At 36.4% G+C, this 25,244-nt stretch overlaps 1 protein-coding gene across 6 annotated transcripts in view; it reads left to right on the top strand.

Moving 5' to 3' along the window:
- GPC5 (glypican 5) overlaps positions 1 to 25,244 on the top strand; it is a 1,343,507-nt gene that overhangs the window by 289,997 nt on the left and 1,028,266 nt on the right. For all 6 annotated transcript variants that reach the window (XR_012009862.1, XM_072782622.1, XM_072782624.1 and 3 more), the window contains exon 4: positions 15,624 to 15,757. Coding sequence is in view for 5 of the 6 variants with exons in the window: in XM_072782622.1 (XP_072638723.1) it covers positions 15,624 to 15,757 (134 nt within the window). In the remaining variant the exon portion in view is untranslated. The remainder of the gene's footprint in view (positions 1 to 15,623; positions 15,758 to 25,244) is intronic.

Raw genomic sequence — 25,244 nt, 5'->3', positions numbered from 1 at the left:
TCCATTCACTTTTTTTTGGTTCGGTTGCTTGTATTTTTCAACTACTCTGAATAATAAGAAATTATCTACTAAATGTGTTGAAATTATATTCCCAGTTAGCAGTGCCTCTTAGAACTACCTTTTTAGCAATTTCCTGATGATGGAATTTTCTGACGCATGAATGTCACATGCCACCATGTTCATTATAGGTCAGTAGTTACGAAAAATAAGAAAGGCAAAAAGCTACAACTTCCCAGTGTAGTAAAGACACAACAGTATACTTTGAGTACTCTATGAAAGGGAGTATTTGTTCCTGGGATTGTCATTTGACTATTTCCAACAAACGAGACAGCTGAGAAGAAACATGTTAATTTATTTGCAGAAATGTGTATTAGCTTTTTTTGGGGGGGGGGGCAGGGGGAGGTGTTGACAGCTCTTAGGAACAACAGAAAACACAGCAAAACAAAATAGTTCCTCTGCTCTGCTCAAAACTGCTGCAGAACAGATCCTATTAAGATATACAAACCAAATGTTTGTAAGGTTGGCAAACAACCTCAAATTGAGAGATCAAGGGTGATTTAATTTCACAGGTGATATTTTCAGTGAACCTAGAAAGATGGCAACATTTAAACAAATTGAAATGAAGGAAAGTACAGACAGAAAGGTCCAGGGGTAACTGGGGACTGTGAGTAATACTGTTCAGCTGAAGCGTATAGTGTTTAAACTGAGTCAAATAGCTCAGAAATTTTGAGGTTCACACTGTAAATTCACATGAGGTTCACACCATAGTTTATACTTAGTAGGAAATGGGAGGAAGCACAGAAGGCTTTGGATCAGAGGAGTCTGACTGGGCTTTAGGAAGATTAATGTGGAAGCGTGGAGGGCAGGGTTAGATCTGGGAATATGCTGGAAAGAAAGTCAGCAAGGACGCTCTGCACCTATCCAAGGAAAAGCTAATTGAAAGCCCATTGTGGGGTGATGGAAATCCCACTGCTGAGGGAGAAGTGAAACAGAGGAGACCTGATGAAAGCAGAATAGACATTATTTGAACCTTTTAAAACTCTCGCTGATGCCATTTGTAAAGCACTTTCAAACATTTTCAACTTTGAAAAAGTGGAGGACTATATGATCATATTGCTTTATGCTTCTTTCTTATTTTTATCTAATTATTACACATAAAATATTTCCTTTGATGACTTAGGATTCATACTACCCCTTTGATAAAAGAAATAGTCAAGTTTTAATTTTATGGCTCTCGAGGAATTACCTAGACTTTCAATGTCACCTCTTCTTAAACTTGATTTTGGATTGCTTTTCTGTCCTTCCCTATGTTGTTCCAGCACCCCAATATGGAGGTTGCACTTCTCTTTGGTGGCAGAGCCTAGTAGCTTATGGACTATCAGACTAACTCAAAGGGTTTAAAATGTCACACAGCCCAGTGATTATATAAGGAAAAAAATTTTCTTCAGAAACCATATTGCAAAAGGTAATTGAATCAGATTTTGTTTAGCATAACCAAGTTAATATCCCATGAAGAATTCTATCCCATTCCTATACCCTCAGGGTAGGAGTCCTCTCATTTTTTTTTCTCCACCAATGATTCAAGGTCTGTCTAAAAGCTTCCCTGGTACCCCTGGTTCCCAGTGATTTTCTCTGGGCTCCTATACAACTTATTGTTTATAACATTCTTTTGACACATAACTTATGCCCTATTGACATTGTGTTGAAGTTAACTTTATATGTTTATCAATTTTTTAATCATGGGAAATTCTACCTCCCTAACTAGATTATAAACTCCTAGAAGGTAAGAATTGAGAGGTTTGGCAAACTAGGTTCTAATTCTAGTTCTAGTTTTTATTTAACTTAATGATCCCTCAGAGTTAAGAGAAAGATACCCCAGATTGAGAAGATTTTTTACAAAATCAGCTTAGCTGAATTGTGTCCATTTGACCACTGTCACAATATGAACAGAGCTTATAAGTGATTTGTTTAAAGTCAGGTTATACATTTTCTTCTAAAACCTGCAATTGTCAGTTGCTCTCATAAATTAGCATCCTGCCAACTGCCACCAGTGATGTGGCCAGCCTCCCCAGATGTTCTTAGCTGCCATGACACTCCATATACTCCCATGTCATTAAATTATGTGTTCTGATTGCCTGTATCAATCCCATTATGTTTTGCTCCTTTACTGATATCAGTGCCCATCAGGAGTCCAAGACTTGATTCTCCAAGATCATTAGATCAACCACCTGTATATCTGATAATCTGGCTTTACTTATTTTTTAAAAAATATTTTATTTATTTATTCATGAGACACACAGAGAGAGAGAGAGAGAGAGAGAGAGAGAGAGAGAGAGGCAGAGACACAGGCAGAGGCAGAAGCAGGCTCCATGCAGGGAGCCCAATGTGGAACTCGATCCCAGGTCTCCAGGATCACGCCCTGGGCTGAAGGTGGCACTAAACCGTTGAGCCACCCAGGCTGCCCTGACTTTACTTCTAATCACTCTGCTTTCCCACACTGATTAATAGTGTAATATCTGCACCATTTTTTTGTTGGCCCTATTTCTCTCCTTATGCAATCTATAGTCTATGATCTAGAATCTCCAATGCATGTGAACAGAATTATAGTAAGCCATAGATAATCAGAGTGCAAAGGTAAAGGCATTCTGAATTCAGGTTATTTGTTTAAACTACATGTCTCCCTGGTACTCATCACTTTGAAAAATGTCTCATTTGGTTGGCAATTGAAGTATCTTGGATCAAACTGTCCGAAACAGGGTCTCTACATCAAACATGCAATCATGTTGTAATAGCTACTGTCCTAAAGCAAAAAACAAAACAAAAGGAGAAACTCATTTGACTCCATGTCTTTTTTAGGCTCTGCCCCATAAGTCTGTTCTCCTTGACTACCAAACTCCATGAAAGGTTTGTGTATTTTCACAATCTCTGCTTTATTTTTTTAATTGAGGTATGATTGACATAAAACATTATATTAGTCTCAGATATACAACATAATAATTTGATGTTTATGTATGTTGTGAAATGATCACCACAATAATTCTAATTAACATCTGTCACCAAGCATAATTGTGAACATTTTTTTTTCTTGGAATGAGAACTTTTAAGATCTACTCTCTTAGCAACTTTCAAATATGCAATACAGTATTATTAACTCTAATCACCCAGCTGTACCTTATATCCTCATGGCTTACTTAGAACTGGAAATTTATGTCTTTTGATAGGTCTCTGCTTTCTTCTCTCCTTTTACCTCCTGTACCCCAATTACTATGCTTTCTGTGCTTCACAGAAACTACACTTTTCATAAGTGACCAATGGTCTTTTTCTCAGAAAATATATGGTCAATTTTCATCCTCATTTTACATGAGCTATCAGTCACTTTGCACACATTAGAGCATTTCCTCTTTTTAGTATTTATTTTTTTGAAATATTTTATTTTAGAGAGACAGCATTCACAAAACAGAGAGAGTAGGAGCAGGGATGGGGCAGAGGGAGGGGAAGAGAGAGAATCCCAAGCAGATTCCCTGCTGAACACAAAGCCCAATGACATGGGGCTGGATCCTGCAACCTTGAGATCATGACTTGAGCTGAACGCTCAACCAAATGAGCCAACAAGGTGCCTATATTGTTTCTTCTTTTTAAAAAAACATTCTCTTCATTTATATTTTGAGATAGCCCACACTCCAGTCTCATGGGATTTCCTCTTATTTCTCTGAAAACCTCTTTTCAGAATCTTTTTCAACTTTTCTTTATCTCCACCTGTAAACGTTGGAGCGCCCTGGGTTTCAGTCTTCTGTACTCATTGTAAGTACATGCAGTCGACAACCATGTTCACATATCTTGCCTGACCTAACTCTTGGATTTTTCAGCTCAAATAACTAAAAAATTGGACAGTTCCTCTTGGATGAATAATAGTCATAGGAAGCCAAACCTGTCCAAAAGACAATTTTATCTTTCTCCCCAAATTCATTCTTCTTACATGATGCTTCCATTTGCCTGGGTCCTTTGACCAAAAAATACCAGAAGTCATTCTTTCATCTTCTGGCTTTCTCACTTGTAATATTTAATCTATCCTTAAATCCTGCTGTTTCTACCTTCAAAAATATATGTGTCCTCCAGCTAGATCTCAGTCCTCATAGAGCATCCTTGGCAAAACCAGCATCCCCTTCTCCCTGAACCACATAGATAACTTCATATCTGGATTGATTGTTTCCTTCCTGGCCATCACTTTCTTATGATTGCCCAGACTTCTCACAAAACAATAGACAATCTGATATTTTTAAAACATAAAACAGATCATGTTATTGCTCTACTCAAAACTCTGCTGTGACTTCAGACAAAATCATCCTTTGGCAGAATGAATATGAAACCACATAATCTAGCCAATTTACCTCTAACATGAGACACCCCTCACCCACACACACCCCAGTCTATGGGGTGTTTTCCAGTGGCAGCAGCCTTCTTTCCTTCTTCCCAGAGTTATTTTCATTACTGTTCTCTCTGTATATGAAGCACTTCCCTGTCATCTTCCCATGGCTACCTCTGTACTTCATTCGGTATATAATTCAAATGCTACTTTAAAAGAAGTTTTTCCTGGCCACCTAGTTGAAGCAGTCCATCCTCTCTCCAACTCATCAGTCTATCACTTCCACATTTTTAATTTTTTTTTGCAGTCTTTAATTTAAATTCTAGTTAGTTAATGTACAGTGTGATATTCAATTCAGGTATATGATGTAGTGATGCAACACTTCCATACAATAACCTGTGCTCATCACAGCAAGTTTACTCCTTAATCCCCATCGCCTGATTTAATTCATTGCCCCCCTCCAGCTCCCCTCTGGTAACCATCAGTTTGTCCTCTGTATTTAAGAGTCTGTTTCTTGATTTGCCTCTTTCTTTCTCTTTTATCCCTCCTTTGCTCATTTGTTTTGTTTCTTAAATTCCACACATGAGTGACATCACATGGTATTTCTCTTTCTCTGACTGTCTTATTTGGCTCAGCATAATTCTCTCTAGCTTCATCCATGTCATTGCAAATGGTGAGATTTCATTCTTTTTTTATGGCTGAAACTTCCATTGTGTTTTTATACAATTTTCTTTTTTTTTTGTTTTTATACAATTTTCCTTATCCATTCAGCTGTCCATCCTCTCTCCAGTCCCTCACTCATCAGCTTACCCATTTTTGACTGAATATCATTCATTAGGCATAAAGGTAATATATTTAATGTTCTGTTTTTAGTTTCCCTTGATAGAATGTAAGCATTTCAAAAGAAGGTTCAACATCTCTTAGAATGTATTCCCATCTCTTAAAATAAGGCCCTACAATTTATAGGTGCTCAGTATCAATCAATACTCTAATCTATAGCTACACAAGGACTACAATGCATACATTTGGCTTCCAGTCCTGGAAACTCTCTAAATGAATGTGTTCCTATAACTGGAAAAGAGCAAGAAAGATTGGAAAGAGTGAAAAAAGGAAGGAAGGAAAGGAGGGAGGGAGGAAGGAAGGAAGGAAGGAAGGAAGGAAGGAAGGAAGGAAGGAAGAAAGAAAGAAAGAAAGAAAGAAAGAAAGAAAGAAAGAAAGAAAGAAAGAAAAAGAAAGAAAGGAAAGGAAGAAAGAAAGAAAGAAAGAGAAAGAGAAAGAAAAAGAAGAAAGAAAGAAAGAAAGAAAGAAAGAAAGAAGAAAGAAAGAAAGAAAGAAAGAAAGAAAGAAAGAAAGAAAGAAAGAAAGAAAGAAAGAAAAAACTAAACGGGAGGAAGGGAGGAAATGAGGAAAAGAAGAAAGAAGAAAGGGAGGGAGGAAAGGAGAGCAGGATAAAGAGGGGAAATAATTGGTTGCCCTAGTCAGCTTTGTTGCTCCCTACTCCTTGCTAGAAGACAGCTCAATTTGTAAGAATTAGTCCACAGTTCTGGACTGGCTTTCCTTGTCTCACTTGATCAGATCACATTGGCACTTCAGCATCATTCTGGTGGTTTTATGTGGAAGACTCACTTTTTATGCAGATTTCACGCATCGACATATTTGTCACTTTGGCCTATAAGTTGGATTTTTTTTTTCCCTAAGAGTCCTGAGCTAAATGATTTGAAATGGACCCATTCAGTACATTTAATTAGTGATTATGGATCAGATTGAAATGCAGAAGCTCCCTCTGGTGGTTTAATTTACAAGTGTGCAAAAATAGCTGTTCAGAGTTAAGATCCCACTTACAAGACCATTGAAATGTTGTTCTGCTCCATCCTGTCCTATCCCTCCTCCCCTTCCTCTGCCTTCTACTCTTTTAATTTTAAATATAAAATGAGCCAGATGGCAACCTTTATGATGATATCTACTGAAATCTGTATGGGGAGGCAACTTCTGGAAAATTAGAAAGAAAGACAGAGAAGCCAACCAGCCAAGGCCAAACATTCTTTGGGAAAAGGGCCTTGTTCACTCTTTGCCACTTTAAACATATCACTACCCTTGGAAAGGGGAGACAGTAGATGTTTTCTTCCTTATTCAGCTTTAACATTGTTTTATTTGCTTTTTCCCAGGAACTGGGCACCTTGTACAAACTTGGAACTCTCCTTATGGATAACTTATATTTAAAAGTACTGCTTTATAGAGTCTTAATAATTTATAACTTACTATAAATATTCTTAGTTGGAATAGTAGAATGTACTAATGTTTTAAAAGTGGTATTATGGCTATAACTTTTATATCTTTTCCACAGCTGACTGCTGGAATTATGTATACCTTGAACTTCAAAGTAGCATGCATATTATTTGGATGGTGATTGTTCCATAGTTATAGGGTATGATAATCTGCAATCACTTATTTTTTCACTTCCACTAATACAAACTTAGCAAAATCTTTTATAATAATATACCATCACCATGCCATAATTCTAACCCTCATGAAGTTGGCATTTCTCAGCAAAAGTAACTTGGAATGGGAAAACATCTGCCTTACTCAATGGAATTATCAGAAAAAATAGAATGTATTTTATAAATGACTCCTTGAAATTCAATTTTCCAAAATTCATTTCTGATTATATGATTTTACTATATTATAACTCTTGCTTAATTAATATTGTTCAATTATTATATGTTTAATTGAATTTATTTAAAATTTTATCAACATTAATTCAGCATATTTTTTATCCTTTCATCGAAATATATGTTGAAGAATATGCTAGGAATACATTTTGGGTGGGATCTACCTGATTCAAAGGTTGAGTTCACAAATTATGTGATAATGTAGGGGGACAATCTCATATGCATCTATAGGATGAAAAGATACTTACTTTTATCAAAATACAATAACACATGAAGGAAATTCATTGATAATTTAAGGAAATTAAACAAGATTTTTATGTTTTAAGAGTTTTACCTATCTGCATTCTTCTTTTATTTCTTGCATGTAATTATAATAATTTTATTACAGGAATCAAAGCACATGTAAACAACAATAGAGACTATGAGGTTCACAACAATATTTGCAATCATTAAAAGAAATATTACTTAATCAAGCCCGATTTCAGCATTATATTATTTATAGTTCTCCTGAAAAATATATATATGGAGAGATTTATTTTGAGGAATTGGCACATGTGACTATGAAGGCTGAGAAGTCTGTGTGATGATCTGCAATCTGCTCTGTGGAGACCCAAGAAAGCCAGTGGCATTTCATTCTCTGAGTCTAAAGGCCTGAAAACCAGGGAAGCTGATGGCGTGAATCCCAGTTGAGGGCAAGAGAAGATGAAGTGACATGTCCCACTTTTCTCCATGAGGCAGGGAAAGAGAGAGGAATTCCTCCTTCCTGTCTTTTGTTCTGTCCAGGCCCTCGGGAGATTGTATGGTGCCCGCTCACATTGGGGAAAGCAGTCTTCTTTACCAAATCCCCTGATTCAAATGCTAATCTCATTTGGACATATGGTCACAGACACACCCAGAAATAATGTGGAATCTTGGCATCCTGTGGCCAGTCAAGGTGACACACACAATTAATCATCACAGACATTCAATATGCATTTATAATATCATGATTAAAACCAATCTTGATCAATTGCATCCAAATGGAAAGCACAGAAGGCGGTATTAAAATTTTGATAACTTTTAAAAGTTCTTTGCAATGCCAAAATAACACTTATTCACTAAAATATTTTAATATGCATTTTAAAAATGTGGATTAGAAAGTTTTTGATATCAACCATAGATTTTAAGTGGGATCACAGATCACTAGCAATATGAAAAACCTTTTTATATTGAAAACAAATCTCTTTTTGGAGAAAATATTGAGTATTCATAAATCCAAGCACATTTAATATATGTCAGTTGTGACATTTAAAATGAAATCTGACAGAACTTTGCTTTTCCAATTATTTTAATCAGGTATTTTATCAAACCAAAATTATTTTGATGTGGTAGTTTGCAGATCAGAAAGCTATTGACTATTCTTCTTTACAATGCCATCTGGACTTTAGCAGAAAAGAAGAAAAATCTCACATGGCTATATCACAAAGTTGGAATTTGAGGGGTACTCAAGGGAGGACTTCTTTTTCGTAAGTTCAATTATTATAAAATTAGGTCAGAAATCAAATTGCCCAATATCCTTACAATTCTTTCTTTCTCCCCACCTCCATTAGTTTGCTGGAATCTTAAAGGGAATAACTACCATGTTTCCCTCATCCATTTCCATATGCAAAGAAAAACAGACTTCTCTGGTCTCTTCATATATCTAGATCATTTTCAGTCCAAATTATTATATTCACATAGGACACTTAGGGACCAGGTCTTATGTAATATGAATTCCTCACAATGGTTAAGAAGATGTGAATAACAAGACCACTAGTTAGTATAAAGAGGGGACTATTGATTCAATAGCAGTAGGTAGACTCATCCACTAAGTAGATGCAGTCTTAGCAAAGTTACATTCCTGCTTTGGGCTTCAATTTTCTCACCTCTTGATTAAGGTTGGATGCCTTCTAAATGACTGCCAGCTGTGTTAGTCTAGCGTCTTCCCTCCTGTCCTCCCTTCAGTCTTCCTTCTTCCTTTCCTCCTTCCTTTTAATCCCTTTATCCTATCCTTCTTTGCTTCCTCCTTTCCAGTCCCTCTTCCTTCTCCTCCTCTTTATTTTCCTGGTGTATTATCAGAGTTGTTTTTCTCCTGCTAAAAGATTTTCTTTCTGACTTTCTTGGCATTATATATATGTAATCATTTCCTCCATTTTCATGGTTTTAACTATTGGCCCTACACAAGTGATTCTGCTCATTAACTTTCTTTTTCTCTCCAATCCATCATTTAGAACTACCTTTTAAAATTACTGCCAGATCAGAGTTTTAAATGAGAATTTATCTCCTTTCTAAAGAACGGATAAGCCAAAATTATATACTTATTTTATTTTCTAACTTCTACACATTGGTTATTGGATCTTTTTTCACCCTCATTAACAGATTCAAAACTGCTAACAGCTTTAATTCTCCTTCTTTTTTTTTTTTTTTTTTTTTTTTTTGCCTCCTACAGCGATGGAACATCCACCTCTGCTCCATCCTCTGAACCCAATTGCTTACTTAGTAAACACTCACAGTACCTTCAAATTCATTGCTTTTCAATTCTAAACATTTTTCTCTTCAGTTATTGTTGTTATTATTTATTACTATTATTACATTTTAAAAGACCATTGCAAAAGAAATGGAGGCTCTGCTTATGGGAATAAAATGAAAATGAACATGTAAGTTGTTCTTTAAAAAGCTTTTCAAAATTATTAACTAAAGGTTTTGGCTGTTTTATAATTTGACTAAGATTGAGTGAACAGAGTGAGAGGCTCTAGGAAAAGGGTGTGCTTCCCCATGCAGGGCCAAGATTGCAGTGAGAATGGGAAATGGCTGATAAGTAGTTGCTAAAACAAGTACTCACTTGGAGTGGAGAAATGATGTGGGGTTGAAGCAGCTAAAAGATGCATTTCAAGGTGAGATGGGAACCAGAACATCAGTGGAAACCAGAGAAGGAATGTGAAGCAAGAGTAGATAAGCATGAAGTGGGAAAACATTTTTTCCTGAGACATTTCAGACTAATTGCTGGGCAGGATGGTAGAGAGCAGGGAGGAGAATAAGGAGGAAAGGGCAGTGTAAGTCGAAGATGAAAAATAGTCAAAGTAAGTGTGAAGGACTTTTCAATAGCAAGAAGGTATTGAAATGGGCCACCCAAATCGGCTCACCCCAGGGGAGCTAAGGTGACAGGCTAATGTGCTAGTAACAGATGGCCTTCCATTCCATTTCAATAAGGTGTGAGGTTGCGCTCCCGGGATAGCGAGCAAACAAATGGAAGGGCTTTGAAATGTATTTGTATTAGTTGGAATTTGCTATAAATGCCTGTACATTTGGATACAAAGATGACTTGTAAGTCTGTAGCTTGTACATTTTCTTTCATATTTGTGAAAAACCAATTACAAAGGTGATAATGGGAATAAAGGTCTTGTGAAGCTAGAATTTTCAGCTTTCCATCTGCCTGTCTAGAAATACATTCAATAGCAAATATAGCCTTAAAAAAAGATTTTATTCATTCATGAGAGACACAGAGAGAGAGACAGAGACATGGGCAGAGAGAGAAGCAGGCTTCACACCAGGAGCCCAATGTGGGACTCCATCCTGGGACTCTGGGATCACACCGGAGTCGAAGGCAGACACTGAACCACTGAGCCCCCAGGCATCCCCAGATATAGTCAAGTCCAATAGGGGACAGGCAGGGTGAAATAAAATTTCCGTTAACTTGAAACTACAAAGTGGTTGGATTTCCTCAAGTTTCAAGGATGAGAAAACCGAGATTCCTAGAAGTTTCATACTTTTCTAGAGCTCCTGGCTAATCACATTGGGTCATGGTAGCAGTCTGTTTCTCTCTGACTCTGCTCCTTTATTTAAAATAGTCTGCAGTATCACTAAACAATCTTTTTTTTTATAAGACTTTATTTATTTATGAGGAAGAGAGAGAGAGAGACAGAGAGAGAGAGAGAGAGAAACAGGCTCTATGCAAGGAGCCCAATGGAGGACTCGATCCTAGGTCTCCAGAATCATGCCCCAGGCTGAAGGCAGTGCTAAACCGCTGAGCCACCGGGGCTGCCCTCACTAACAATCTTATTCAGTATATCCACCATTGACTTACATTCTCTTCCCTTGGTTCTTGTTACTAAGAGTTGTTGACAATGAAGATACCATTTCCCATTAAAAAAAAATTAACACTTTTCTCTAATAATTATTTACACTCCACTATCACTATTTTTCAGCTTCTTGGAAATTCACTTTGAGCCTTTTAACACCTTGGCCTTACACTTCTCTAATGTCTCACTTTCAGTCATTTCCCAAGTCCTGTTGATTTTTTTTCAAATAGACTTTATTTAGAGAAGTTCCAGGTTCACATCAAAATTGAGTAGAAGGCACAGATTCCCCGTATATCTCCTGCCAACGTATGCAGAGCCTACCCCATTCTCAACATTCCCTATCAGAGTTAGACATTTGTTGGAATCAGTGAACCTCAGCTGACACATTGTTATCACCCAGAGTCTATAGCTTACATTAGGATTCACTCTTGGTGTATATTCCATAGTTTTGGAATAAATGCCTGTATGTTTATAATTACTTGCACCCACCATTATAGTGTCACGCATAGTAGTTTCACTGCCCCAAACATCCTCTGTATTTTGCCTCCTTATCTTTATATTCCCTGATCCCTGACAACCACTAATCATTTTACTCCATAAATGCCTTTTGCCTTTTCTAGAATGTCATACAGTAGGAATCATACAGCCAATCATTCAGATTGGCTTCTTTTACTTAGTAATATGCATTTAAGTTTGTTCCACATCTTTTCATAGCCTAATAGCTCATTTCTTTTTATTTGTTTAAAGATTGACTGATTGATTGATTGATTGATTGATTTGAGAGAGAGAGTGTGAGGAGAGGGGCAGAGGGAGAGAATCTCAAGTAGACTCCACACTGAGAATAGAGCCCCATGTGTGTCTGGATCCCACAACCCCGAGATCCTGACCTGAGCCAAAACTAAGAGTCAGATGCTTATCCAATCGAGCTACCCAGGCACCCCTCATGTCTTTTGAGTGCTGAATAATCTTGCACTGTCTGCATGTACCACAGTTTTATCCATTCACCTACTGAAGGACATTGTGGTTGCTTCCAGGTTTTGGCAATTATGAATAAAACTGCCATAAACATCCATGTGCAGGTTTTTGTGTGGATATAAGTTTTCAATTCCTTTGGATAATTTTAGTTTTGTTAAGAAACCACCAAACTGTCTTCCAAACTGTCTGTATGTTCTTCGTTCCTACCAGCAATGAATGACAGCTCTTGTTGCTCTATTTCTCCCATACCCTTTGGTGTTGTCAGTGTTCTGGATTTGGCTTGTTGATTTTACTTCTTTTGTCTCTGTAATTCATGAATCTTTCTCTTCATGAACATTATCACTACTGAAGTTCAAAATAATTGCCTCACCCCCCTCAGGACTACTTCAGGAATCTATTAAGAGTTTACCAAGGTGCACTTGGGTGGCTTAGTCAGTTAAGTGTCTACCTTCAGCGTGGGTTCATGATATCAGTATCCTGGGATCGAGCCTCTCATTGGGCTCTCTGTCCAACCGGGAGTCTGCTTCTTTCTCTCTCCTTCCTCCCACTCATGCTGTCTCTCTTGCTCACTCTCTGTCTCTCTCAAATAAATAAAATCTTAAAAACAAACAAAACACAAAAACAGTTTACCTGCCTTTACTAGGTCTACCTCTCTAGCCCAAATTAAACAGTGCCACCAGATTCATTGACTAAATATCAGCTCTAGTATTTTACTTTTCCATTCAACAGTCATCAGAGACTTTTGTCTAATTAATAAAACTTAGGTTGGCATTGAAAATGCTCCAAGATCTGTTGCTAGCCTACCCTTCAAACATGGAAATCAGCTACCATTTCCTGCTCTCCATTTGCCGGAGCAAGGTCTTTATCTTGATTTTCAGGTCAAATCATGGCATTTTTATGTCTCACTGCTTGCCATAGCACTTTCTTTCATTATGCACTTTTTGTTTGATGTCAGCATGTTAGATTGTACATCTCTTTGCTTTCCTACTTTCTCCTACAATTTTTCCCCTGCTTTGTCCACCTGACAACCTCTTAGTTTATGCTTTAACTTGTTCTTTAGACATGCCTTCCTAAAGCTTTTCCCTGAGTGAAGCTGTTCATTTTCTAAGTGTTTTAGTGTTGCTTCTAGCTATGTCTATGGTTGCTATTGTCTCATTTGATTACAATTACCATCTTACATGTCTGACTTTTATCTTAATTGTGTGCAAGGGCCACATCTTATTCATGTTTGTATCTCTAGCATCTACAACAATGAGGTGCAGTAAATATTTGTATATTTACAAGTTGTTTGAATTGAAATCAATCTCAAAATATTCAGACCTGACAAATAGTCCAAGCTTCAGCCCAGTGGAGTGGTCTTCCACACAGTGGTCTTTCCTGTTGTCAACTCTTCACCCTCCTTCAGGTGTCTGCAACACCATGTTAGTCCTTCTTTTTGGGCACATCCACAACTTGCATTTTGATATTTGAGAATAATTTTTTTTCTCTTTCTTCCTAAATTGTCAGCTCTTTTAGGAGAAAATTCAGTTTCTCATTTTTTCTCCCTTCTAACCTTTCATACATGTTCTTTGCAAGTATTAGAAACAAAATGTGGGTTAAATAAACAAATTAGTGTATAATTCCTTGAATGCTCATTGCATGTAAAACCGAAGAAATTGATAACTTTAAGGGAACTTGGGAATAATTTACTCTAACATCTTTATCTTACATATAAGGGAATCAAATTCAAAGAAATTTTGCTATTGTCTTCAAGATCTCAGTGCTTAACATGGAAAAAAAAATTAGGACAAGAACCAAAGTCTCCTGATTCGTGGGCAATGCTTTTATCTATTTGAGTAAGATTTTATATATTTTATATATTTGCGATTATAATACTCTATAACTCTATAAGGTATCATGTGAGTCTTTTTTATGCTTTACATGGTAATATGTCCAATTAATTACTTAATTTTTCAATGATAGTTATGTAAACTATATAAAGATCTTAAGCTAGATGAGTTTTTTAATGAATTTTTAATTTGGATAATTATTTTAAAAAATAACTATACTAACACTTTCAAAATATAGGAAGAAGATAAAGAACTATTACAAAATGAGATCTTTATACAAACATATCTATTATTATTTCTAAGAAAGGACCTTAAGAAGAAAACCACTCTTAGAACTCATTTAGAAACAGACTGCATATTCTTTTTTTTAATTTAAATTCAATTTGCCAACATATAACACCCAGTGCTCATCTCATCATGTGCCTTCCTTAATTCCCATCACCCAGTTACCCTATCTCCCCACCCACCTCTCCTTCTGCAACCCTTTGTTTGTTTCCCAGCATTAGGAGTCTCTCATGGTTTGACTTCCTCTCTAATTTTCCCCACTCAGTTTTCCTCATTTCTCTTATGATCCCTTTCACTATTTCTTATTTTCCACATATGATTGAAACCATATGATAATTGTCTTCCTCCAATTGAGTTATTTCACTCAGCACAATACCCTCCAGTTCCATCCACATCAATGTAAATGGTAGATATTTATCCTTTCTGATGGCTGAGTAATATTCCATTGGATATATATACACCACATTTTCTTTATCCATTCGTCTGTCACAGGACATCATGGCTCCTTCCTCAGTTGGCTATTGTGGACATTGCTGCTACGAACATTGGGGTGTAGGTGTCCTATCATTTCACTACATCTGTATCTTTGGGACAAATATGCATAGTGTAATTGCTGGGTTTTTGGGTAGTTCTATTTTTTTTAATATTTTTTTAAATTTTTTTTTATTTATTTATGATAGTCACAGAGAGAGAGAGAGAGAGAGGCAGAGACACAGGCAGAGGGAGAAGCAGGCTCCATGCACTGGGAGCCCGATGTGGGATTCGATCCCGGGTCTCCAGGATCGTGCCCTGGGCCAAAGGCAGGCACCAAACCACTGCGCCACCCAGGGATCCCCGGTAGTTCTATTTTTTAGGAAAATAGAGGAACCTCTTGAGGAACCTCTACACTGTTTTCCAGAGTGGCTACACCAGCATTCCCACCAACAGTGCAAAAGAGTTCCCCTTTCTCCACATCCTCACCATTTGTTGTTTCCTCAGACCACATATTCAATAGCAAATTACTTCATTTAAAATACCAATACAATTATATGATTATGATTGTCATAAATTGAATGTAAACCATAAATAATATCTATCTTGGTTAAGTAATCTTATTTATAGATATAGAAGCAAGCAAGTTTATTAATATAGTTCTCTGATTCTGCATGTATATTTTCTTCATGTGTTCTGCATATGTATACATGCAAAATGTATAAATATGCATAGTATCAATTTATCATGGTTGACATTTTATATAGATAATTTAATTCCCCTTCTGAAAAGTTGAAAAACATTCTATGCCTTAAAAGTTACTATTGAGGTATAAGTAAGAACATGCCATTGTTTCAGATTCGAGCAAACATTATATTCTCAGGTAGAATGGAGGATGGTTTCTAACTGTTTTTTAATATTTTCTATTTGAAAGGTCAGTAAGATTTGTGGCCGTCCAATCAGAACAGCTACACAAAGCCCCCGTTGTTCTTTTGATGGAAGCAAAGAGAAGCATGGGATGAAGATCTCTCCTAGGAATGATGAAGAGACACTTGCCAACGGAAGAAAGTAAGACATTTGTTTTACAACCAGAAAGAGAAGAGAAAGTAAGCCATTAATTTTCAACAGAATAGAATGTATTCAATTAAGTAGAACAAAATACACTATTGAAGAAAAAAAGATTACTATTAATTACTTTTAAAATTCAGTGATTGCTCCTATTCACTTAATTAGGAATATAAGTGCAACTTATGAGACCAATTAATAAGCTTTTTGTGATAAGAGACACTTGCTATAATACAATATGGCAGGCAATAGGCACATATGGTCATTATGCACTTAAAATATGGCTGCGTACAATGTTGTACAGCAGATCTCTAGGACTTACTTGATCTTACTTAACTGAAACTTTATGGGCATTAATTAATACTTCTCTATTTCCCTCTCCCTGTGACCAACAATAAAATATTGTACCCTTCACATTTTAAGTTGTTAGATCTTACTATAATAAAATAAAAAATAGTTTAAAATATGGCTATTGTGACTGATGATTGAATTTTTAATTTTAATTAATTTTAGCCTAAATTCTACATATAGCTACTGTATTGGACAATGAAGACACAATATTCACATAAATGATGAAATCAGTATTACTGTATGCTAAGCATCTGTTAGAAAATGGTTAGATAATGTCTCTTTTATCTGGAATACTGAAAATGGCTATTTGTTGATTCCAAATGATAAGCATTGAATGGCTTGCTTCTATAACTCACATTTCTATCACTCTTCCCATCCTTGTTTCACATGTTAAATTAAAGCCTTCATTAATATCTCTGCTGGATAACTGGCAGTCATACTGAAAAACTCTTAAAACTGAAGGAAGCTATTATTTTATTTATTTTTGTGTTCTGTTGACCAGTGTATGTTCTGGCAAATACTAGATTCTCAGTGGGTGTTTTTGAATTGAATTGAAATTCAGAATTCTATATTCATTTATTAACTCAAATAGTTATTTCTAATAATACTTTATGGCAAATTCAGTATGTTACATAGCTTTACTCTCTATAATGTAAAATCTGTTTCTTTCCTTTTGGGACAGTGTTCCTAATTGCCTCATTCTCTTCTCAGATGGACTATAATTTGGAATAAAGATCTGGGCTATTGCTGGCTATTCACTGCAGCTCAAAAGAATTAGCACTTTGTTTGCATGTAAAGTAGCTGTTCTTTTTTCCTCTAAACATCTATAATGATCAGCAGTCTTTTCTCGTATTTGAGAAATTAATGTGCTTTGGCTAGTGTAGAGCATATAGTGGCGGGGTATAGTATAAAGTGGTTCTTATAATAAAACCTAGCTAAGGAAGATCTTAAGTTCTTAAAGGTCATGTTTGTTTCACCACCAGAACAACTCAGTTGTTGGAAAGACAAAGCAAAACCCAACACATGTTAAAGGTCTCAGGAACAATGGGGGGCTCATATGAATAGCTAATTTTGTAAGTATCTGTCCAGCCACCAAATTGACCTCCTTGTTGCCAATCTTGCAAACTCATGTATTTCTATGTCACTAACCAGCCAGCCACCACTAGCCATTGCCCAATGAACCAGAGTAAGTCTGTCACAGACCATTTTCATGCCACACAAAGTGAACAACCAGAGCTATTATACATGAGGCCACTTATGCAATTTATTCCTACACATTTTTTATTGCCACTCCTAAATGGAACTTAAATGCTATTCCAGTATACTTCTGCTTAATACCTACATACATAAGTATTACATATAGTGCAGACCTATCCATAAACTACTCCTACATTTTATTTATTTTTCTGTATCCATAAACTAGACCTGAATTTTATTTATCCTTCATCACTGATAATTCCCCATGAGGTCATAAATTTCAAATGAAATAGCTGGGGAAATGTAGCAGAGTAGGTGCTGAGTGAGTTTGAGCTACTTTCTGCTTTTTACTTGTTCTTTTTCCACCCACTTGAGCCTGATTTTCAATAGATCAGCTTCCACTTGATGATGTATTGCTTCTATATAAGCCTGATCTCATAGCCTGGCAGACCAGATAGCAATTAGTTCATTGTGGGCATCTCAGATTGCAGTGTCACTTGCTATCTCATGGTCAAGTGTGTAGTTTCTTTTTTTTTTTTAAAGATTTTCTTTATTTATCAATGAGAGACACACAGAGAGGCAGATACATAGGCAGAGTCCCTCAGGGAGCCTGATGTGGGACTCAATCCCTGAACTCCAGGATCAGGCCCTGAGCCGAAAGCAGAGCTCAACTGCTGAGCCATCCAGGCATCCCGAGTGTGTAGTTTCTGACAGAGCCCATTTGCAAACCAACCAACCCAACCAACCCAACCAACCAACCAACCAACCAACCAAGCAAAAACAGTGTTAAGCAAAAGCAGGCATGACTTTAGCTCAAAATCCTTGATGTCTATACTATTAGGACTTTACAGGACTTTCCAGAATCTCTGTAGAGCATCTTCATTTGCTACTGGTACTTCAGGCAGCACTGAATGGATGAACTGGGTCAATATGGACTGAACATCAGAACAGTTTGTGAAACGCCAACCTACAGACTTTTCTTTCTCATATAAAAGCTCCTTGGGGCTATTTTATAAATGGGTTATAGCAACACACTTAAGTGTGTATTGTGTTTTCTCTAATATGCAAAAGGACCTAAAAAGCATTATGCCTCCTCCTGAGTACTAGGTCATCATAATACAGAAGTTTGCCCTTTACATTAGAAGAATATCCCAATAAGATCAGACTACTGGACATTTACAAACCCAGCTGAATTGTCAAGCCCTTGAAATGTCAATATTTTTCCCCACCAGAGGCATGCACATGTCTACTGAGGCAACTAGGATGATGTGATCAATATTTTATTATCAGCATGGAGTCCTGTAGGATGTCCAAATGATCAAGGCTCCTGTCTGTCATGGAGTGGGAGAATTGCCCTGAGGTCTATCAGTGAAGACATTCTTACCAGCTGAAAGTGAAATATTTCTAATTATCCTTACTAATTGATAAAGAGAGAAAAAAGGATTTGCCAAATTGTTAGCTAGATAGCAGGTGGCAGTACATGTTTTGATTTGCTCTAACAGATACCACATACAAAGGAAGATATAATTGGAGTCATCCTCTGACTCAGGTTATGATAATCCAAAACATTCTCCAAGCCTACCTCAGTGTACACAGACCAGCCAAGCAAATGAGGTGAATATTGAATAGACAGATTCAGACAAAGATATGTTTATAATACTATATATGCCTACTTTTCTGAACTCTATTCTAATGGATGGTCTGTTGATGAGATTGGATTTTCTATGTGAACAGTCATGTGGTTAGCAAGAACTTTGCTGTACTTTGTAAAACTCATTTAGTCTATGCACTTGCCTGCTTTCTTAGGATGTATCTCAAGAAACTCTTTCTCATATTCACAAGGAGAATTCTTGAGTATCTGTGGTAGCTGAGAGTTAGAGGCATGTTATATGACCATAATAAGAAAAATGGAAAAATAAAATATATTACTTTGGACCATTAGGAGTCAGAAGGAGAGAAAGTATTTTCAGCCATCAAAAAATATGATTAAAGAGAAAAAAAAAAGTATTAAACAGAATGAGAATACTGCAATACCATTTTTATAAATTAAAAAACAAAAATGTAAAAATCAGTATATATTTTTCAAGGAAAAGATATGGCAAAGTACTTATATTAAACATGTAAGACTAAAAAAATAAAAAATAAACATGTAAGACTGAGTATTTATTTATTTATTATTATTTTTTAAGACTGAGTATTTATAAAAAAATTCTATTTCAATAATAAGTTATGATAGTATGCCAGGGATTGAGGAGTATGTTTAGCTCTCTGTATCTTGGAAAATACGTGTGTGTTTATCTTTGCATACCTATAAATAAACATACATATATACCCTATTATTTTAAACTTTAGATGAAAAGTGTTTTTTTAATATCCTCTTTTCCTAGTAGAAAAATAGTTAAAACTCCTTCAGTCAAAATTTTCATGAGAGGTAATGATACTAAATTTTTAAATAATCTTTTTTTTTGCCATTTCACATGCATAATTTTTCATTATGATGATAGTAGATACAGTGATTATTCAGATAGAGATAAAATGTAATTTTCTGAAGAGAGCTGTTGACTTGGGTCAACAGCTATAACTCAATAAATAGAACTAAATGGGGCAGCCTGGGTGGCTCAGCGGTTTAGCACCGCATTCAGCCCAGGGTGTGATCCTGGAGACCCAGGATTGAGTCCCACGTCAGGCTCCCTGCATAGAGCCTGCTTCTCCCTCTGCCTGTGTCTCTGCCTCTCTCTCTCTCTCTCTCTCTCTCTCTCTGTCTCTCATAAATAAGTAAATAAATAAATAAATATCTTAAAAAAATAATTAGAACAAAATGAAAGTGTACTGTAAAAAAAAAAAAAATAGATGAGGAAAAAATGAGTTTCCAGTCAGGCCATCCAAATCATTGACTGCTGTTTTGTGCAATTCATGAAATAGCAAGGTTAGAAAAAATTAACATCTTCTGAGTTAGTTTTTATAAGTTAGCATTGTATCCATGGCAGTGTTTCTTAGGTTTTCTTTATTTACCTTGGGCAATTCCCATGAGAATGTCTCTAATAGAAACTACTATTGGTAAATTTAAACCAATTTAAAACTATTTAAAAAAAAAAGCAATGAAACAACAACATAAATCCACACCAATTTCTCTAAAAATAATTGCTCTAGTAGCTGAAAAATAGAAATTATAAAATGCATCAGTTGTTTTGCCAATGTAAATGGAGATATAAACTGTTTTATGTTTAACAATTTAAAATTCATCTTAACATATAAATAAGTTATAGTCTTTTAAAATTATATTAGCATAGTTTACTTCAGTTAGTTTCATCAGGGGCACCTGGGTGGCACAGTCAGTTAAGCCTCCAAATCTTGATTTCAGCTCAGGTCATGATCTCAGGGTAGAGAGATTGAGTCCTGGGTTGGGCTCTATGCTCAGCAGGCTCTATGCTCCTGCTCTTGCTTCGCTCTCTCTTCCTAAAAATGAATAAATAAATCTTTAGACTTAATTTCTTTCGTGGTATATCTTATAAAAAATGTTATTTAAAATTTATTTATTTATGTTAGTAATCTCTACACCATCTTGTAGCCATCAGTTTGTTCTCTATAGTTAAAAGTCTATTTCTTCATTTGTCTCTCTCTCTCTCTCTTTTTTTTTCCCCTTTTGTTCATTTGTTTTGTTTCTTAAATTCCACATATAAGTGAAATCATATGATATTTGTCATTCTCTGACTGGCTTATTTCATTTAGCATTATACTCCCTAATTCCATTCATGTTGTTAAAAATGGCAAGATTTCATTTTTTGTGGCTGAATCATATATATATATGATGGAATATATATATATATATACACACACACACAAACATATACACGCACCACATATTTTTTATCCATTCACCAATCAATGGATAATGTAAGAACTTTAAAAATGTTTCATTCCATTATCCTTTTCTTTTTTTTTTAAATTTTATTTATTTATTCATGAGAGACACAAAGAGAGAAGCAAGACACAGGCAGAGGGAGAAGCAGGCTCCATGCAGGGAGCCCGATGTGGGACTCGATCCCAGGACTCCAGGGTCACAACCTGAGCCCAAGGCAGATGCTCAACCACTGAGCCACTCTAGCATCCTCATTATCCTTATGTTCCACAACTCTATTTCTAAAAATACCCTACTTCTAACAACATTTTAACAACTTCTGAGATATTGTTTTTAAATAGTCAATATTTACTTATATAATAACTCATATTTTATTCTTTCTGGTGCTTTTGTAATTCCATGTGTCCATCTAAAATCATTTTGTTTTATTTAGCCTTAGTATATTTTTCATTGCTTATTACTGGTGATGAATTCTCTCAGCCTTTATGTGAACACATCTTCATTTTTTAAGAATATTGTTATGAGGTCCAGAATTCTAGGTTGTTGCCAGCTATCATTTTTAAAAATATAAATGTCCATAATTAAGTTCATGACATGACATTGTAAGTCATATGGGAGGTTTAATGGAAATATTTCACTGGAGAGGTGACTACAGTGGTAGATGCTGCTGGCACCCTAGTCACATCCCTTTTCCTGTCCATTTTACCTGCCTCATGGCTGATCTCTCCTTGCTGATATAATGCACAGCTGCCCTATTCTCTGGGGAATTGCACTCAACAAATTGGAGCCATCTATATTCATTATCTATTGCTATTTAACAAGTCATTCCAAAACATAGCAACTTAAAGCAACAACGACCATTTATTATGCAATTTTCTGTGGGTGGGGAATTTGGGAGCTGCTTGGCTGTAGGGTTTGGGCTCTAGTCTCTTAGGGTGATTGCTGTCAAGGCCAGGTGAGGCTGCAATCCTCTGAAGGCTTGAGTGGGACTGGATATCATCTTCCAAGATGGCACACTTACAGAGCAGTTGGTAGGAGGCCTCACTTTCTTGTCACAGTGGCTTCAGTAGCATCTTTTCCTCAAGACAATCTGAGAGAGAGAGAAAGGCAGAGGCTGCAGTGTTTTTATGATCTAGCCTTGGAAGTCCCCACTGTCATTTCTGCAATATCCTACATGTTACACAATCAGTTCTATGCCATGTGGAGGAGGACTACCCGCCATCTCATTCACCTGAAAGAGGGGGTTAACCTCCCACCTGCCTCATCCCCCTTGGCAGAGGCTCATAAGCAGTACCCGGCTGACATGGAAGATCAAAGGTTTGCTCTCATTCAACGTGATGGGGCCAGATATGTGATGCGGTTCATGCTTCCATCTTCCTGTGCAATCTGGCTGCAGCTGAGACCACAACCCGACTTACCTTCTCCCTGCCCACTCTATCCTACTTCCCTCACTACCTTTCTCTTAAGAGCACTACCTCAATGAATCATCTGCATCCGAATTCCTGTCTGAGATACTGCCTCTGGGGAATCTGACCTAGTCTGAAAAAAGTACCTAAAACAGCTGCAGAATAAACATAAACAAAGGCAGAAAGTATAGTATCTTATCCTAAATATAGACATTTCTCTATAAATTCCCAAGTTTACAACTCCCTTGTACATTTTCTTTCTCTCCCTTCCTCCTTTATACTCACTTCAAAAGAGGACAGGACCCTCCTGTTTCATGCCTTATCTTGTTTTTGCTCTATTTCTAGCATTTGAAGAAGGATGTCCAAATGTGTCCTTGGGTCTAAGAGTTGTGCTAAGCCTGAATATAGAGTATGTCAGTCTTTTAGCTTGGAAGGAGGGAAGTGAAACGATGGCATTGGATTATTTTGATTATATTTTGGAAATGTGATTGTACTAGTTCAGTCTCCCCCACTTTTTTCTGTTTATGTAAGAATGCTAATAATGAGCTGATTTGAGACTTTGAGTTATTGATACATACCAGTTTCAAAGGTCCCCTGAAAGTTGAAGAAGTCAAGGAAGAGCCACGGTTCCTTTAAACATCTAGAAAAGCATCACTATGTAGTCTTTTTGGGCAGAAACCAAATCAGCACAGCTGTAAAGGACACCACACTTATGTAGCTGTCTAAACCAGCCCAGGCAGTGATTTCCCTGTGGCAGTTCCTGCTCTCTGCTTGATTTCTTGAAGTTAGCTGGTAAAAATAAGCTATTAGCAAGCTTAAATCGGTGATAATTAGCGGTACATTATTATTTCAAAGTGGTGTGGCTGTGCCAATTAAGTGGGTAATTAGGAAAACCCCAGGACAATAAATTAAGACAGAGTCTCAACACCAGTGCCCCATCTGTTCTGCAGCAAGCATTCCAATTAGCCAAACCTCTCATTTAAGAATGCGCCAATTAAGGGGATTGGCTGCATGCATGGCTGTGCATTGGGGTAATAGAGACCGTCCTAGATGCTTAGTAAAAATAAAATATTTTTGATATAGGAGAGGATTTGGATGTGAAGGTGGGGAAAGGAGAAGTTTTTGGAAATACGGGATTTTTAATGTTGGAGACAAAATGTAATTTAAATTGTTTTATGAGTTTTGTTTTTCTGAATTTTTTTTTTTAGAACTTAATGGAATATTGTATCATCAGGCAGCTCCATTTTATTCTAATGTGCTTATTAAATCTTGATTTGAGTAGGAATTTTACAGCTTGAACATGAACAATTTTATTTATTGAGAATGGGAACGAAAAAGGACACTTGAAATTGCTCAGTTGAAAGAGGGGAATGAGTCAGGGCATGTCCTGTTTCAGGATGTGTCTATCCATGAAAGCAAATTAATTTTTACCCTGTACATTGCAAAAGAACACAGTGTAGTGATTAAAATAATTACTTAGGCAGAGGAAAAACTTTTAAACACAATCTGAGTGAAGAACACTTAATATTATTTCAGATTATTGCCAAGATAGCTGGAATAGGTTCATATTACATAAGGATCAGTTAGCATAAAATACATAAATTTATATCTACTTAGTCAAACCTGATTTAGCACAACACTTCCTTGGTGACACTAAAATTAATTAATGTTTAAAATTCTTGATGTGTGTGTTTGGGGTATGTGTTTACGTGGTTAAATCAGTATTGACACCCTGGGCTTAATGATGAATTGTGTGTATATAAACTATATGGATGAAAATATCCATAGGTCAGGAAAAAGTCAACTCAGAGAAAAATTTAATATCATTTATAGGACTGGAGAAAGCAATTTCCAATCTATTTCCTAAAAGGAAGTTAGTGCTTCTTTGAGGTGCCATTATTATTGATTACCTGTAAGTTTAATTTACTAAAATAAAAGTCATGTTCCCTTCAATGAGAACATTTCTGGTTAATTTAAAACAGTGCTTGGTGAGTGGTGGGAGCGAAGGTACCCCAGGCAGGGAAGGCCAAGGCAAGGCTTTGGATAGGGGGCAAGAGGCCAGGCCAGAGCAAGGCTGAGGAAAGGGTTGCTCCCAGGCAGGCCAGTGTCAAGACCTGTGTGAATAATGAAAAGCAGGACCCCAGGGGGTCAAAAACCAGGCACACAGGAAGAAGGAATGCCAGAAGGCAGAACAAACATATGGCAAAAGTTTAGGCTAGTGGTGCTTAACCTTTGCAGGTCACGTATCCCACTGAGAATCTGCTAAAAACTTCCCAGAAAAAGAAAGTTCATAAACAAATACATGCAAAATTGTGTTGTATTGAAAAGCAATTTGCTCCAGTTAAAATTAATATTAAAAATAAAACCTTTAAAGATGAGGTTTGATCTTATTTTGTAGATGTTCATGGAAAAATTAGTGACCATTTCATGACTGATCTGAAACTAAATCCAAACAATGAATGATTAAACTAACAGTAAGCAGTATTTGTACTAAAGGTCTGGACTAGAAGTTGAAATCGTGGTTGGTCTTAGATGTGGCTATGTGTACGTGTTGGGTATCTAACAGACACTCTTTTTGTTGTGATGGTAGTAGCAATTATTGAAAATTATAAAAAGCAGATTTGTATAGCTATCACTGGCTGCAATTAGAACTCACAACTTATTTGCTTAGATGGAC

This window comes from Canis lupus, chromosome 17, assembly GCF_048164855.1.
Source record: "Canis lupus baileyi chromosome 17, mCanLup2.hap1, whole genome shotgun sequence".
Taxonomy (NCBI): Eukaryota; Metazoa; Chordata; class Mammalia; order Carnivora; family Canidae; genus Canis; species Canis lupus.
This window is presented reverse-complemented; position numbering and strand designations above follow the sequence as displayed.